This window comes from Python bivittatus, unplaced genomic scaffold (assembly GCF_059951505.1).
Source record: "Python bivittatus isolate LINGU-HERP-01145 unplaced genomic scaffold, Pbiv_v1 ctg000440_np1212, whole genome shotgun sequence".
Classification (NCBI taxonomy): domain Eukaryota; kingdom Metazoa; phylum Chordata; class Lepidosauria; order Squamata; family Pythonidae; genus Python; species Python bivittatus.
The window spans coordinates 6,071,585-6,086,798 of NW_028277063.1; the positions used below are offsets into that span (position 1 = coordinate 6,071,585).

The 15,214-nt window shown below is 41.1% G+C and overlaps 1 protein-coding gene across 1 annotated transcript; it reads right to left on the minus strand.

Annotated features, from left to right (window-relative positions):
- Positions 1-1,073: 1,073 nt before the first annotated feature.
- LOC103056924 (testicular acid phosphatase homolog) lies at positions 1,074-11,831 on the minus strand. Its single transcript, XM_088142396.1, has 11 exons — positions 11,750-11,831; positions 10,324-10,511; positions 10,058-10,144; positions 8,683-8,820; positions 6,552-6,650; positions 4,118-4,213; positions 3,908-4,040; positions 3,150-3,232; positions 2,300-2,406; positions 1,301-1,470; positions 1,074-1,209 (listed from the first exon to the last, which is right to left on the minus strand). Exons 1-11 carry the CDS (start codon positions 11,829-11,831, stop codon positions 1,124-1,126), a joined length of 1,269 nt encoding a protein of 422 aa, XP_087998522.1. The 3' UTR covers positions 1,074-1,123.
- Positions 11,832-15,214: the final 3,383 nt, after the last annotated feature.

The window sequence follows — 15,214 nt, forward strand, 5'->3', positions numbered from 1 at the left end:
GTTATCCCTACTGCAAGAATAAATGGATTAATGAATAAAGTATCCACAATGATGAGTCTGATGGGAAAGTAGTTGCTTTTGGTTCAGTGATGTCAATGTAGTTGCACCACCAATGACAGTGCATGACCCTGCCTTAGGGGTGCTTTGTTACCCTTTGCTTTCTAAGCTCGCCTTATGTCAAGTAGATCCAAGAACCTGATCTTTGAAATGCCTCCCCCCCCCCCCCGGGTGGGTCCCTTGCTAATAGGAAACTCTGTGGTTCTTTGAGAAGGTGGGTGAATCTGCCTTGCTCCATTGGGTGTAGTGTGGCACTCGTAGCTGCATTTTGCACAATATGCTTAACATAATTATGGGTCCTATACAGTATGTTCCCTGAATCTGTACTGAAATAAAAAGTGCAATTTTAACCCCAAACAGAGCAAAATTTTCCTTCTAGTAAGCATGTTGTGTAAAGCCAAAAATCCAGCTTAACCACTGGGTGGTGAGAAACTGTCTACCAAGGACGTGAGATGGCTATAGAGTAACTGAAGATGCGAGCTGCCCCTTTTAGAAAATGCAGCTAGGTTTTGTACCCAGGTCAGGCTTCCCAAACTACAGAGTGCAGCTTTTTAACAAGCGAGGGCTCGTGGGATATTGGGCAAGACTGGGAAGTGGGTGGGGGGCAATAGCCCTTCACCCAGCTGGTATGACAGTGTTAAAATGAATCCTAGTTGGGTTAGGCACCCAAAGACTGCTATAAGTGGGTAGCCATCTTCTAGGGATCTCAAAAGCATGGCTTGTAGGTGATGAATAGAGCTAAACTCTACATGGTGGTGCCACAGATTTAACATGGCATTTCAGTGTAAGCTCTTTGTGTTCCCTTTCCTAGTAACATCCTGTGCTGGATTTGCTGCTTCTCATTCCTGCTGGTTTTGACCTCCAGACAGTTGTTGGTTAGGAACTGCCTGGGACAAAGTCTGTGTCAGCTCCCCCCTTGCCACAGTTCCCAGTTGCAATGCTGGCCGAGGAGTCGGAGGTGGGCGACAAGTCAGAGGTGGCTGCATTGCACCAGGTTTTTAAGAATACAAAAAGGCAGTTTTCCGCTTAGTCCGTGAGGGTTGGAAGGTTGCCTCTTAGCTTCATATCACCTTCTCCAATACAAGATGCCCATGCCAATCAGTGCCACACTCAGCAGACCGACCACTGCAGCCAGCGCTATTACAGTGTGCCCTGCAAATGGAATACAGTATTGGATCAGGCCTAAATAAAGTTCAAGTCAGCTATCTCTGTGCGGAGGAGGAGGAACTGGAACTTTTGTTACCTGGACCCCTCTGAGGGTTTTGGCATTCTGCATCCCAGTCCTGTGGAACAACTCTACGGGTGAGATGAATGAAGAGTGGCAGTGGGCAAGGTGTGGGGCAGCCAGGCAGAGCTAGCACGTGGGGCTGCTGGTCGCTCCTGTTGCGGTAGAACATGGCAATGCTGAAAGAGCTGAAATGCGAAAATTAAAAAGTTTAGTACTCTGGAATCTGCTTCACCTCCATATGTACCTGCCAAAGGATATATTTGCTTTTTATTTTCTTGTGCAATCCTTGAAAAAGTTACGCTTCTGCCACCTCAGCCTCTCCATCATGATGCTACAGTCTTACTAATGCGTCAGCAATTAAATTTGCTGACAGGTCATTTGAAAGCAGCCAGCTCTGCTGCAAGGAAACGGCTTGGATGCATTCAGTTGAGGCAAAGGCTGACTTGGGAGGGATATCGTAAGAAAGGAAGAGCAGAATGAAATGACAAAATGGAAATGAGCTTGATCTAGAATCTGGAGTCTCAAAGTATCTTCTTGAGTTCAGGGTGGGCAAAAAATTATGTTTTAGCAGACTTCAGTGCACTAAGTTACGGGAAGCCAAAAGTTAAAGCATCTTTATTTGGTGTAGGATGCTGCCCGGTTAAACTCCTTTAATTATGAGCTGCCCAGAGTCACCCTCTGGGGGGAAATGGGCAGCATAAATTAGAAACAAGGGAAGGAAAGGGAGGAAGGAAAAAGAAGGAAAAAAAAGGAAAGAGAAAAAGACTGACTGCCTGATTGTCAGTCTGGATACCTTTGCAAGCTGAAGATGTTTTTGGTTTGTAAAATAAATTAACACCAACTGATCTGCCCAACCTCAGGTTCAACATCCACAAGGCTTTGTATATGTTCGGCCTTCTCAGGCTTCTAACTGGATCCTAAGAATTGTCCCGAACAGGTTGGGGAAGCAACGTACCATGTCTGCATCTTGGTGGTTGCAAAAGGAAGACCTGCCCATCCTTTTGTTAGACTTACTTATTGCTTTCTTGGTAGAATTCAAATCCATGACAAGCTGTGTAAGGTGGTGGATGGCCATTGTAAACCCCTAGGGCTCCCTGCAGAGCAATCAAGGTGCTGTCATGCTAAAGAAAATGAGCAGAAATCAGTGTCATTTACATATTAGAATATACCAAAGCACCCCTTCCCAGACTCCTCACGTCCCTGATTCCCTTCCTATCCTGATCCTTTAATAAGACTCGGTATAATGAATTGTACTCTGTATCATCAGGGCAGAATTTTGTAGCAGAGTGCCAAAGCCCTGCTCACAAAGAGAACTTAATCTACATGGAAGGAAATTAAATGCTGCTGTGTTTCCACTGTTTTCAAAATGGAGAAAAGTATTAAGGTCAGAGAGGGTCAAAAATTAGGTAACTTTTCTGCTGGTTGTATTCACTTTGGTCTCTTTCATTGGCAATTATAATTATTTGCATTGCTGCTTGCTTGTGTTAGCTGCCCAAATCCACCAGGGTGAGGTGGGTGGCCATATAAATTTGAAATAAATATTTAATCTTTGATTTCAGGGAGCACGATTGGGTTTGATCCATCCCTGTTTGTATTCCTTCCTATGATGTCAGCTCAGCTGGGGTAGGAGGGAGGAGAGGCTCCATCTTTTTATGATGAGCCCTGAAGTTTTGCTCTAACAGCACCACTACAAGGCAGCAGGTAGAATTCTCAAGATTGTAGAAAAATGATCAAATTCTGTCCTAGAGCAATTCTGGGCTGCGGGTCGTCATAGCTGCAGAGAGGACAAGATTGCTCTAGGCTCTCTGGATTATCCCATTTTCCAAAGTAGATCTTTGCAATGGTAAGGAACAGGAGAACTTACAGCAGAATACATTATCATCTTAAGAGGCAGATCTTGGCACACAATTTTGGAAAAATTGCTCAAAATAGCACCCAGCAGCAACCCTGCAGAGAGGAAAATATGCTGATAGATGATATACCAAAGTGTCTCTGACATTCAGAAAAACACAAGGCTGAAACGTACTGAAGGGGGGTACTGTACAATGTTGCACCAGAAAGTACACTAAAGCTTGGAAAGGGAATTGAAGGGGTCCTAATCGTCTACCACCGGTTTTCTTTTGGCATGTTATAAATAGCAATTCCTGCCACGTGGTGGTGCTGTCAAGTTAACTAATGTGAGGTTATTTCCCCGCTAGTGAGTAATAGCCCTGTAGCATCATTCAGCCATCATTGTGGATAGAAAGTCTGTCCTCATGGCTGTTAATCTGGTGCAATTATAGTTGCATCACTTTGGAACAGCGTTTCTCAACCTTGGCAGCTTGAAGATGTGTGGACTTCAACACCCAGAATTCCCCAGCCAGCATGGCTGGCTGGGGAATTCTGGGAGTTGAAGTCCACACATCTTCAAGCTGCCAAGGTTGAGAAACACTGAAGATGCTATGTATTGCTAATGGGAAAATGAGCTAAATTCAGCATAACTTCCAAGCTGGTATATACACTTTGTACTGTTGATCATTTTGTTCAAGCTGCCCTGTGTTTACTTTTCAATTTAGCCTTGCAGCATTTACCATATACGGCTAAGTCTCGATTCCGAACAGAGCAAATCAAATCCAATCATACCTCCAGTGAATCGAGCTTTCTCCTGGGCAGCATACATTCCCACGTGGGCTTCGATATTAAACATTTCTATCTCGGAGAGAGTCGCCAGAACCTGTGGTGTCGCCCAGCTAGGCAAAGTCATGTTATGGGTTTTCTATGAGAAAAAGCAAAGGAGAGAAGGTTATCGTTGTTGAAATGGTGATCTTGCTGGAAGGTAATGGATTATCTTACCTGACAGAAGAGAGTGTCGTACACCTTCCAGAGGCCTCTCAGGGTCAGCTGCTCAGATTTAAGCCCTGTATAATTAGCCATCTTTTCCATAAAGCTCTGCACGAGAGGAAAGCATGAATAATTATCTAAAGTACTCCAGCTTCGCTGGGCTTAATTAATTTCAGCCTTAATTAATCTGCAAGCTTATTTGCATTCATTGCAAATCTTCAGGGTGAACCAATGTGGACATAGACTATTTAGGTCCAGACGTTCTAGGAGAGAGGTACGATCGTTTCACCAAACCTAGATCTGTCTAGCAGTGGTTCCTCACTGTAGCAGTAACAGAGGCTTATTTCAAAAATCACTAAAGTCTGGGTCCTAGGCTGGACTGATTCGCTTGGGGGCTCGGTAGATAGGTTTTCACACAGCCTGATCAAACAGTATGCTGTTATCCCTCTCTGAGACATTGCAGTTGGGCCATGAAGCACTTGAAATTTGAAAATGGTTTTTCAAGAAGTGCAGACAACATTATTCTGAGCCCATTCTGTTTGCACTGAAGTAATCCTACTCAGGCCCTGTTCTATATCCCATCTAGGATAAGCCATGGGTAAATTAGTATAAATTGCTTTTGGGGCAGCGATGGCTCAAAATAAACATTTCTACCTTTAAAAAGCTTAACATTAGGTTGTCCCCTTTTAATGCCAAACAAAAACTCTTCCCCTGCAAATTAGTCTCTAATCCCCTCTGTGTGGAATGGATTGATACTTACTTTTAAATAGTTCTGTTTAGGATTACACTGTCAACTATTTCAGATAAAATGAAACCTAAACTTAATGAATGAGTTGAGGATGGTGTGTCCATTATTCCCAAATGTCTGTTAAATAGCAAAATAGGTCAGCCTGCATAACAACATCACTATACAAATGATGCAAATTAGCATGTGTGCTTTTTTATATCACTTTTCATAGATTTTGATTATTTGTATTTCTTGCTGTTCTGTTGTTAGGTGCCCAGAGTCACTTACAAATCACTAACTTCATTTATGTTGATATGTGTTAAAACTGACGCAAGTGACATCTGCATAAAGATGTTATTACAAAATGATGCAAATTGGATCAGTTTGTGTCAAAAATGATGAATGATATAATTTTTGTTGTTTAATGTCAAATGACACAAATAACTGCAAATGACATACAATTAATGTAAAATTAAATTTAACTGTCTTCTGGAATACTTCAGATGCAACAGACTTGTCTGGTATTTCAAGAAGACGTCCAGGCCGTTATTTGATCTGTTGCATTCTGTCCACTACACTGGAGTCCATAAACTGAAGTTTCACTGTACTGCTGTATTTTTATCTTCTGGCCACTGTTAAAACATTTTGCATTTGTTCTGTTATTACAAAGGTTTTGGATTTTTACCTGTTCTTATTTTTGCAGGCCACTTTGGAACTGTCCAGATGAAAGGTAAAATAAGAATGGCTTAATCAGAATTAGAGAACCTGTAGTCCTCCACATGTTGCTGAACTACAAGTCCTAGTATCCCTTACTGTTGACCATGGCTTTAGGGGCTACTAGTTATTGTGGTTCAGCAATATCTGAAGACCTCTTGTCCTTTTCAAAGATCAAATACATAAAAGCAGAGTTCATACAACATGCAAAATTAGGCTAAAATGAACTTGGATAATATGTTTCCCAGTGTATTTAGGGAATCCAAACATCTTAGCATATTGTGTGAATCAGATATCACATTAAGGATAATATAGTTTATTTGTTTGAGCATAGCATGCTATGTGAAATATTAATTATATTTTGTTAATCTAGGCTTAATGTGTTGCAAAATCTCAACTAGAGAGAAGACAACCTATTTCCCTCATCTACCATGATGAAAATAAGACATAACTACAGCCAAAGTGTCTAGACTTGATACTGATGTGGATGGCTAGGGGAATCTGATGGTTTTGGATGGCAGAGCCTTGAAACAAATTGTATAGGTATCCAATAATTTATTGAGACCATGCTGGTCAAGAAACTGATTGATTGATTCCTGAGGCTAAGTGAATATATTCTGAAGATTTCTTCCAGACTTTTATTTTCAGGACTTGTTCATAAAATAGCACACTGGTTTAATAGGCATTCAATCTCTTTAGGAAATTCAGAGACTGTAGCTTGAGGGTAGTCAAGGAACAGAATTTATTTTAATGATTCCTTGGGGAAAACCAGGATAACTAAACATTGTATGAAAATCATCACTTTCTAGATGTAATTATGACCAAAAAATCTTGGTGATAGAGTGGATCAAGTATTCTACAAAACCATGTATTGTACAACTGGTAGAAGGTTAAATTGGCTTTATCCATCCAGCAGCATATTTCTATATTTTGGATTGTGGGGAATCCTACTTCTAGAAACTGGCTTTAAATTAGTCTTCTTTTCTTAGCCCTCTTCCACCATACCTTCCATTCTTCCAGTTTAGCTTGATAGCTTGGCAAATTAATTGTCTCTTCCATCAATTGTTGATATCGTTGGCAGGTTCTGGTTGGTGGCTTTAAAAGCTGGGAATAGAAGTAGGGAATATAGAGAATTAGGTTTTTTGTCCCAGGCTTAAACTATTAGGTGGTACTTCACTGTCAGAGAAATCAGGAGCTATGACTAAATACCACTAAATCTTCCACATGTTCATTCTTAGTCCAGTTCATATTTTATCCCCAAACCATTCAGTATAGAGACTTGAATAGCAGATTTGCAATTGCCAAGATCAAATTCTTGCTTAGTGCCAGTTTTAAAATCTTATCAGTATTTCACTGTTCTAGTAATTTTGTGCTAGCATTTGATTCAGTAGCTATGAAAAAACAAAACACGCAGAGCTGAAGGCAAATAGACTTAAGAGACAACTGTGAGTCTGCCCAGCGTCTGTGAAGCTGAACAAATATGTAGCACAGAGACAGGAATCATACAAAAATGTGCTTATAGTATGATAGCAAAGAAAATGTAGTAAAATAACAAAAGGAGATGGAGAAGAAGGAGAAGCAAGGAAGAGGTTTACCTATAACATTGTTAAAGATGGGTTTAGGGATGTGATTTCTCCTAGTTTTCTACTGCAAGAAAACATTGCCCTCATCAAGAAATATACAGATGAAAACTTTGTTCCCATACATTTATAATTTACCTTTATAATCTGCAAGACTTCCAGGGAAGCATGTACAATAAAAATAAACAAAATTATGATATTAAAACTAGGATTACCATATTTAAACTTTCTAAAAGGAAGATACTCTTCTGGAGAGTGTTTTTTTCATGTGATGTAAAGTGCGTAGATTTATTTATTTGCTCTTTTTATTGTTAGTCCTCTATGCCATCTCTTTTAGTCTGCATTCTGTTTTTTTCCAAACCCTAACGTGGTAGGATCATTAGTCACTGGGTCTGAAATGATTTTCTAGTCAGGAAGCACTCTAAGGCCAAACAAAGAAATATGTGCAAATAATGAGTGAAAATTAACTGGTGCCAAAGCTGGCTTTATTTCACTTTGCATTCTTTTACTCCTGAGCAATACATTCAGAGGCATGGGTATGGGTGTGTGTGTGTGTGAGAAAAAAAGTCAGGATGGTGCTTGGCCATGCTATCAAAACCCTGCTCCTCTTTTATGTATGTCACCATGCAGGGGTTCACTCACAGCTGCCATCTTGGCCCCTTTGACCCTCTCTGCAGATGCTCTTGCATCCAAATAATGAGAAAGGCTAACAGGTTTTACCTCTATGGAAACCGTTTTCCCTTAAATCCTAATTAAGAGGTATGTTGACATAATGTCTGAGAGCCAGCTGCCACGGAAGCAATGTATGAGAATCAAACTTCTGTGTGATCAGCATTTCTTTCAAATCAAAAGGAAATCTCTATTGCAGTCCTATAGCTCTCTTTTATGATAAACCAGTACTTGTTTCCAGGTGGAACTAAATTTGTACCATACCCCTGCTTTAGATTCTTATAGAAAAATAATGACCCCTGGATACTTTAGGGCCAAGAAAAAATGAACATACAAAATCACAATTTATCCTAATTTTATTTATGGTTAGGTTTATATCCTGCCTTTCATACAGGACATCCAGGCAGCATACATAGTATTCCATCCTCCTATTTTTCCCCATAACAAAATTCTTGGGAAGAAGGTTAGGGTAAGAGAGATTGACTGTCCCAAAGTCTCTAGCAGAACATATTCTAAAATAACACATTCTTCCCATGTATGGCACTGACCAGATTCTCATTCACTTCAGTTGCCAAAAGTGCACTGAAAGTGTTCATTTTATGTCTACTGAACCTTTCTATTAGCAAATGGTACTCAAGGCTGTTACCCATTTGCCAAAGTGTTGGATACATATCTTGTAATCCATATTATAATTAATTTTTAAACAATCATACTGTGAATTTAATTTTTTAAAAAGCTACATATTTATACTTTTATTTTGGTAAACTCCCTCTCTACTGTTCCAAATGTCATTTCTCTGAAATGTTCCTTGCATGAACAGGCCTATAAACGGGGGGGGAGGGAATCACTTAATGGAGCATCCATGTATACGGATTTTGTTCACTTACTTTGTCATATTTAGTTGGCACAGTGTGGATGGGAACAGGCTTCCAAGCAATCTGCGGATTTGAATTCGGATAGAGTCCCATCAGGTTGGCTTGGGCACTCATGATGGTGCGGTCATAATCGGTGCTGCGGACGTAGATCTGAAATGGGATAACCATGCAGTGAGTTACTATATATTGGTTGCAGGCAACCAAACATTGATGTTCCAAACATAAGCATAGCCTGTCTTGGGGAACACAATCTCTGCCTCAACAGAATTGAGGGAAGGTAGGACCAAGCTTGTATCTGTGTCTTAATTGAAGAAATGACTATTGCTGGTATCTGTGGCAAAACCATGAATGGATGGTTATAATGGAAGTTGCTACATGACATTAGCAGTATTCTCATTATTAGTTAGATTTAAATCCTTTGGTACAGGAGCTCACAGCAGTGTACATCACTAGTGCTCCCTCCTTTTATTTCTTCCCTCAATAACCTGTGAAGTTGTTTGGGCTGAGAGAGTGTGCCTGGCCCAAAATCACCCAGTTATCTTCCATGCCTGAGCGGGGTGGACTAGAACCTGGGTCTCCCCCATGTCAGTCCAGCTCTTTAACCCAGTGTTTCTCAACCTTGGCAACTTGAAGATGTGTGGACTTCAACTCCCAGAATTCCCCAGCCAGCCATGCTGGGTGGGGAATTCTGGGAGTTGAAGTCCACACATCTTCAAGTTGCCAAGGTTGAGAAACACTGACTTAACCACTACACCGCACTGTATGTGTGCATGCATCCATTCTAGAACTCCCTTACCTTTGCTACTTAATTGTACAGCATCTCTGAACATGAACTAAGAACTATTAATAATCCAATTTTAATCCTGCACTGATAAACGTAACTAAACAAGGGAAGAGACAGATGCTGACTATTTAGGTTTTATGTGTCAATCAGAGGTAATGCAGCCCCATAGCCCTTATAATCCTTATCATCCTTATAATATGTACTGGTTACTCCCTCCCATTAATTTGATCCTAATCTACATATTTCATAGAGGGTTTTCTGCAAATACCATCTTCTCCTGACATGGAGCCCATGGCAACTTGAGGGAGTAAAAGAGAAAGATGGGGGGGGGGGAGGTTCCTCAGCATTTTTAGAATGACTTCTCAAGGAACCTTGGTTCTAGATTAAGATGTTTTGGTTTTCATAGATATACACAAAGACACCCACCCACAAACTTAAAAAGCTGAGCAAGGTTATGGTTATGGCTTGGATTCACTGTTGGTGCTGTTTATTTTTAATTATTATTTGTCTCCCATGTTTATGGTTGCATTCAGTTTGTTTGCTGCCCTGGGAGTTCAAAGGAGGTGAATTATGTTGACAGATGTATTATTAAAGAAAGATTACTTCCTGTGGTTTGTAGGAGGTGCTCAAAAATTCAGCATATCTCTCCCGGAGGAATTGCCCCAGAGCCTTCTGCTGCCAAATGCCCACCTACAACAAGTGAAAGAGCAAATATTAAAATTCTGCCCTCCCAAATAGGTTTGTTTTGGGGCTCCAGTGTAAAGCAGGACAGACCTAACTTGGCATGAAGCAAGGATGTCATTCGCCCCCTCTTCCATGTGCAGGCACGCACTGCAGTAACAACAATTAAAATTCACCCCTGAACATACCTCACTTAGCTGTTGGAAACCGTGTGGCCAAGCTGCTGCTTTGTGGGGATCTGTGGGGTAGGTACCCAGGGGAGATCGGTCACCATGGCGATAAACCTGAGAAAGGAGGAGTTGCGGGATCAACACATACAGACAACCAAGTTGTTTTCTCTTTGACTCTAAGGTTGGGCTCACATAACCCACTTCACCTTAAACCAGGGTCAGTAAAACACAGTTGCTCTGTTTATCCAACATATGTCCAAATCAGTAAACCGGTTATGGTTTAGCATGGAATGGCCTTGTTTACACAACAGGCCAAGGCAATAGCGGGGTTCCTATAATATGCTGAACCACAAGCTATTCAATCCCATTTTAGCCTAGCCAAGTGAGCTGTGCAAACCCACCTAGGAGACAAAGGGTTCCTAGTGTTACCAGTCAGAAGGCATCATGAAGTACCTCTACCTTTTCTTCCCAGACAGATTTTCTCTGGAAAGAAGAATGATAGAAGAAATGGGGGGAAAGTGAGAGAGTTAAAAATGGGGAACTGTGATATCTGGGCTCATCCATAAGGTTCAGAAATAAGATAATAAAACACCTTGATCCACACAGACTTCTTAAAGAAATAAGAACCCTCTTGACCCACAAATACAAAATAGGTCCTCCTGTAATTTATCTTTCATATTAGATCCATGTTCTCTCTCTCTCTCACTTACTCAATCACACACATATTTCTTTTTCCTCCCCCCTCTGGTTTTCTTTTCATATTTTCTTCTTTCTGTGGAAGATGGCTGTAATACTGGTGATGAATCAGGATATAATTCCAAACCAAGATTTTGCTGTTTCCTTTCTATGACAGTTTATGATACATTAGAAACAAAGAAAATAGCAGACTCTTAAGAAGTAGGCTTGTTTTCCAGTAGCATTATAGAATAACAGTATATACAGAAGCATTCTTCTAGATCTCATTATAAATCATGCACACAATAAGATATTACAACTTCTGTTGCTATAAAACCGATCCTTCTGAAGTACCTTTCAGTTCTCTCTATCACATGCACCTGTTGATTTTTGCTTTCCTTTTTTTTTCATGCAACCAACCAGGAACAAGTGGAGACATGACAAAGTAAACATATACAGTATTTTTGTTGAACTTCTAATGTTGGGCAGTCTCTATACCCAATCAACATGGTGCCCCTTTACCAGATCTGACTCCATACAGTCCAAAGCTTAGATCTCCACCTCTTGCACCTGAGATCCAACTGATCCCATCCCAAGAACCGAACGAACAGTGATTCCCAATCCCTGGCTGCATGATGGGTGAATAGACCAGCCTCCTCTTCCAACAGGATGTTCTCTATAGCTGCTAGACTCTGCTCTCACTCACTCCAGCCAGCTTGCCCTTTGGTTATCCTGGCTGGGAGAAAGTGATGGGTTTTATAGTCCTCACATATCTGTAAGCACTCAATGGGAAAAGGCTGGTCCAAGCCATCTTGTTTGGCTAGAAACCCAAGGATTCCTAGTTCGGCCATTGTCCCATTCTGTGTACCAGTGTAACGAAGCGGAGTGTCCTTTCTTGGGCAGCTGAGAGAAGCAGCATCTCCAGGAGAAGAATCCAAGCTGGGCACCTCATGGTCTTGAGTGGGCTGCCCTCCGTAAACACAGTTGTTAGGAGGAGAAGAGCAAGGGCTCTCATTATATAGGTCTAGCTTCATGGGAACCTTGTAATTATTATGTTTTTTTCCTTTGCTGACAGATTTAGCAGGTGCCCCACCACAGAGCATGGGGGGATTGTTCTATCTCAGTAATGGTGCTTTACCATCCATCTCACACCTGCTCATCACCTTTAAAACTACTGCTCTGTGGACAGGGGAGGTTGGGGTGGAGGATTATTCTCCATGATTACAAATCTTAGCCAAGACATTACGTCTTGGATGCTCAAGCTGCAGAGAAAGGTCAAGCGTGTGGTAACTGGTAGCTATGCTTGTTTCAGGCTGAGCTCTTCCACCATTAACGGTTGCATGACTGAGCCAAATTCAGGGGATGATGTCTGAAGATGCACCAAAGCGCCTGATGGAGTTCTGATTATTTCTGAGAAACTTTAGACACAGCCGCCTTTCAGAAGAAGTTGCCTGATAAAAGTTCAGAGGGTGGGGTGACAAGAAGCAACCTATTAAACTTTTGTCAGGAAATGACAAACATGGTTTGTTGGTTTGTTTGTTTGTTTGAAAGTTCTGTTCCTGTAATGATTGCATGACAGACAGAAATCCAGCAGATAAAACTGCCTCTGTCCTGCACAGCTATGGGAACCAGGCAACTGTTCTCAGCTACTAATGAACCATTAGTTCGAAAATCCAACCCCCTGCTCAGTGCAGGATCTACTAGAATAGTGTTTCTCAACCTTGGCAACTTGAAGATGTGTGGACTTCAACTCCCAGAATTCTTCTTCAGCTGGCTGGGGAATTCTGGGAGTTGAGGTCCACACATCTTAAAGTTGCCAAGGTTGAGAAACCCTGGTCTAGAGTATCTCTAACCAATGACCATCCAGTCTCTGTCTGAAAGCTTCTCACCACTTCATGTAGCGACCTTTTTCACAAATGGGCCCAACTGGTTTTCAGGGAGTATTAAAGCAATTTTCTGAATTAGGTGCTATCCAGATATACTGTGCTATATTGCTGGGGGAATATAGACAAACACACTTAGAGGACATTAAATGCAGGGGAGCCACAGGATGAGTTGGTTTTCACTAACTTAATAGGTGAGTAGAATGAATAAATGCACGCAATTTAAATAATCATGCCTAGATATCCCCTTAACATTTGATCCCAGTGTTATCTTGACTTCCATTCTGCAAGATCGAATCTAGAGAGATGGTGATGGAGAAATACAATTCAAATCTCCCTGGATCCAGTTTCTAGATTCATTTTAAATCCAAACCTGCGATGATCATGATAAACTTTTTTTTTCTATTCCTGAAATCAGTTCCTGAAATAGCTGTTGGCTGGTTTCAGATCAAAAGGCCAATTCCTGGCCAGCAAACAGTCTACCTACCCAGCTCCCCATATGAGTGGGCAGGGCATGAGTTTTTGCACAGAATGATAAAAGTACAAATATCCCAAAACGAATTCATGTTCATTTAACAAATGAGCTGACCAGTTGGAAATGATCCACCAGCCAGAGAATCCAGATGTTTGTAATACAGAATATGAAGCCACTTTGATGCTTTTCTTTAAAAGTTGGAACTTAAGAGTATATATTAACCATACTTTTTCACGGTGGCTTGGTTGAGAGATTTTTAAATGCTGGATTCATTTGCTTTTTTTTGGTTCACATTAAAGTAATAGCAAGGCAGGAGTGTTGGATTTAAGATAATTGTCTTTGTGCTATTTCTGTAACACTAATCTGGGTGGCAAAGCCCTGCACACTTTACTCTATGAATGACAACACATCCTTCGTGCATAATGACCATTAGGGTGCTTAGAAGATAAGAGGGTGGGTATTAGACAGAGCAGCGGTTTGTGTTTTAATTACTGGTTAGCAAAACTTCTGGGAGAAACTGAGCCACAATCTGCTGTGAGATCAAAGCTGCCAAGTATCAAAGCAAATCTTGGAAGTAAGTCAGGCAAACTAGTCATGGGCATATTCAATAAGGATCTATCCATGTATATATGATGACATCCATCCATCATTAAAAGTGCCACTGATGACTACATAAGGTGTCTTATATTTGTGCATTTGTGTACGTCATAATCCAGGGTTTTCATAGTTATGCTCCTGGCTGTAGCTTCCTACTTCACCAGCTTCACTTTTGCTGCAAATATCTGATCATCTGCACTAGAGGCTTTGAAGGCACCATCTAGATCACTCTACCAGCTTTCCTAGAAACACGGGGTGCTTCTAAAAGAATGCCTTCTAGCACTAGCAATTAAGGAACACACTGCAGCGATTCTGTCTTTCCCTCCTGATCAGATTTTATTGGTAAGAAAAGAGGAAGAAGTGGTGGGAGACAGTGAAGAAAGTAGGGGGCCAAGAAATAGAAGGTCATCGCTCATTGTAACCCAGGGGTCAAACCCTGCTCACCTGGTCCTCTAAAGCAGTGTTCCTCAACCTTGACCATTTGAAGATGTGTGGACTTCAACTCCCAGAATTCCCCAGCCAGCCATGTCCACACATCTTCAAGTGGCCAAGGTTGAGGAACCCTGCTCTAAAGCACGTTCTCAGAAGTTGTTCTTTGTCTAAGCAGCTTGAGTGAGAAGAAGGTGGAGACCTAAGTTGTCGATCAGGGTGTGCAGTCCTGGACTTGGTCCCTAATACTCTGGGATTCTGTACTCTCTCCTGAAATCCAGCTGTTCTCCTGGATTCCTGCATCCCTTCTCATCTTTCCTCTCTTTCTCCGGAGTCATATACTGCGTTAAGATATAAACCACAATTTTACAAACCACAGTGTTGGGGTTCGCACACCGTGTTATGTTAACGACGGAAAACATTCATAACAACTATGGTGATGACAAAATGATAACAGTTCATGACTTCTTTGTGCAAATAGCATGTTTATGTCATGATGTCATGATGCTTGATGCAAGTATGTAAGTCACATCATTTGCATGATGATATCATGGTGTGTAGGTTGTCATATGTCATATGCAAAACACTTGCACAAAGCTAGGAGTGAGTTTTAACAACTAGGCAAACCTGTTGGGGTTTAAACTCACTTCTTCCCCAGGTACAGCCCCATCCCGTGTTAAAAAGAGTAACGGATTGATTGATTGATTGATCAAACTTTTGTCCCACTGTAATCAAATAACTCTTGGTAGCTTACATCATATATAAAAACTAAAAACTTCCACAGTTATATTAAAATTAATCACAACTGCAACAATAACTCCACAAAAATGCCAAATACTGTAAACAAATA

Coding starts and splice junctions, on each gene's coding strand:
- LOC103056924 (XM_088142396.1), bottom strand. CDS start 11,831: ATGGCCGAACTAGGAATCCTTGGGTTTCTAGCCAAACAAGATGGCTTG. Junction 6,651..8,682: donor TGCCAACTAAATATGACAAA/GTAAGTGAACAA, acceptor TTCTATTCCCAG/CTTTTAAAGCCACCAACCAG. Junction 1,210..1,300: donor AAACCCTCAGAGGGGTCCAG/GTAACAAAAGTT, acceptor TTCCATTTGCAG/GGCACACTGTAATAGCGCTG.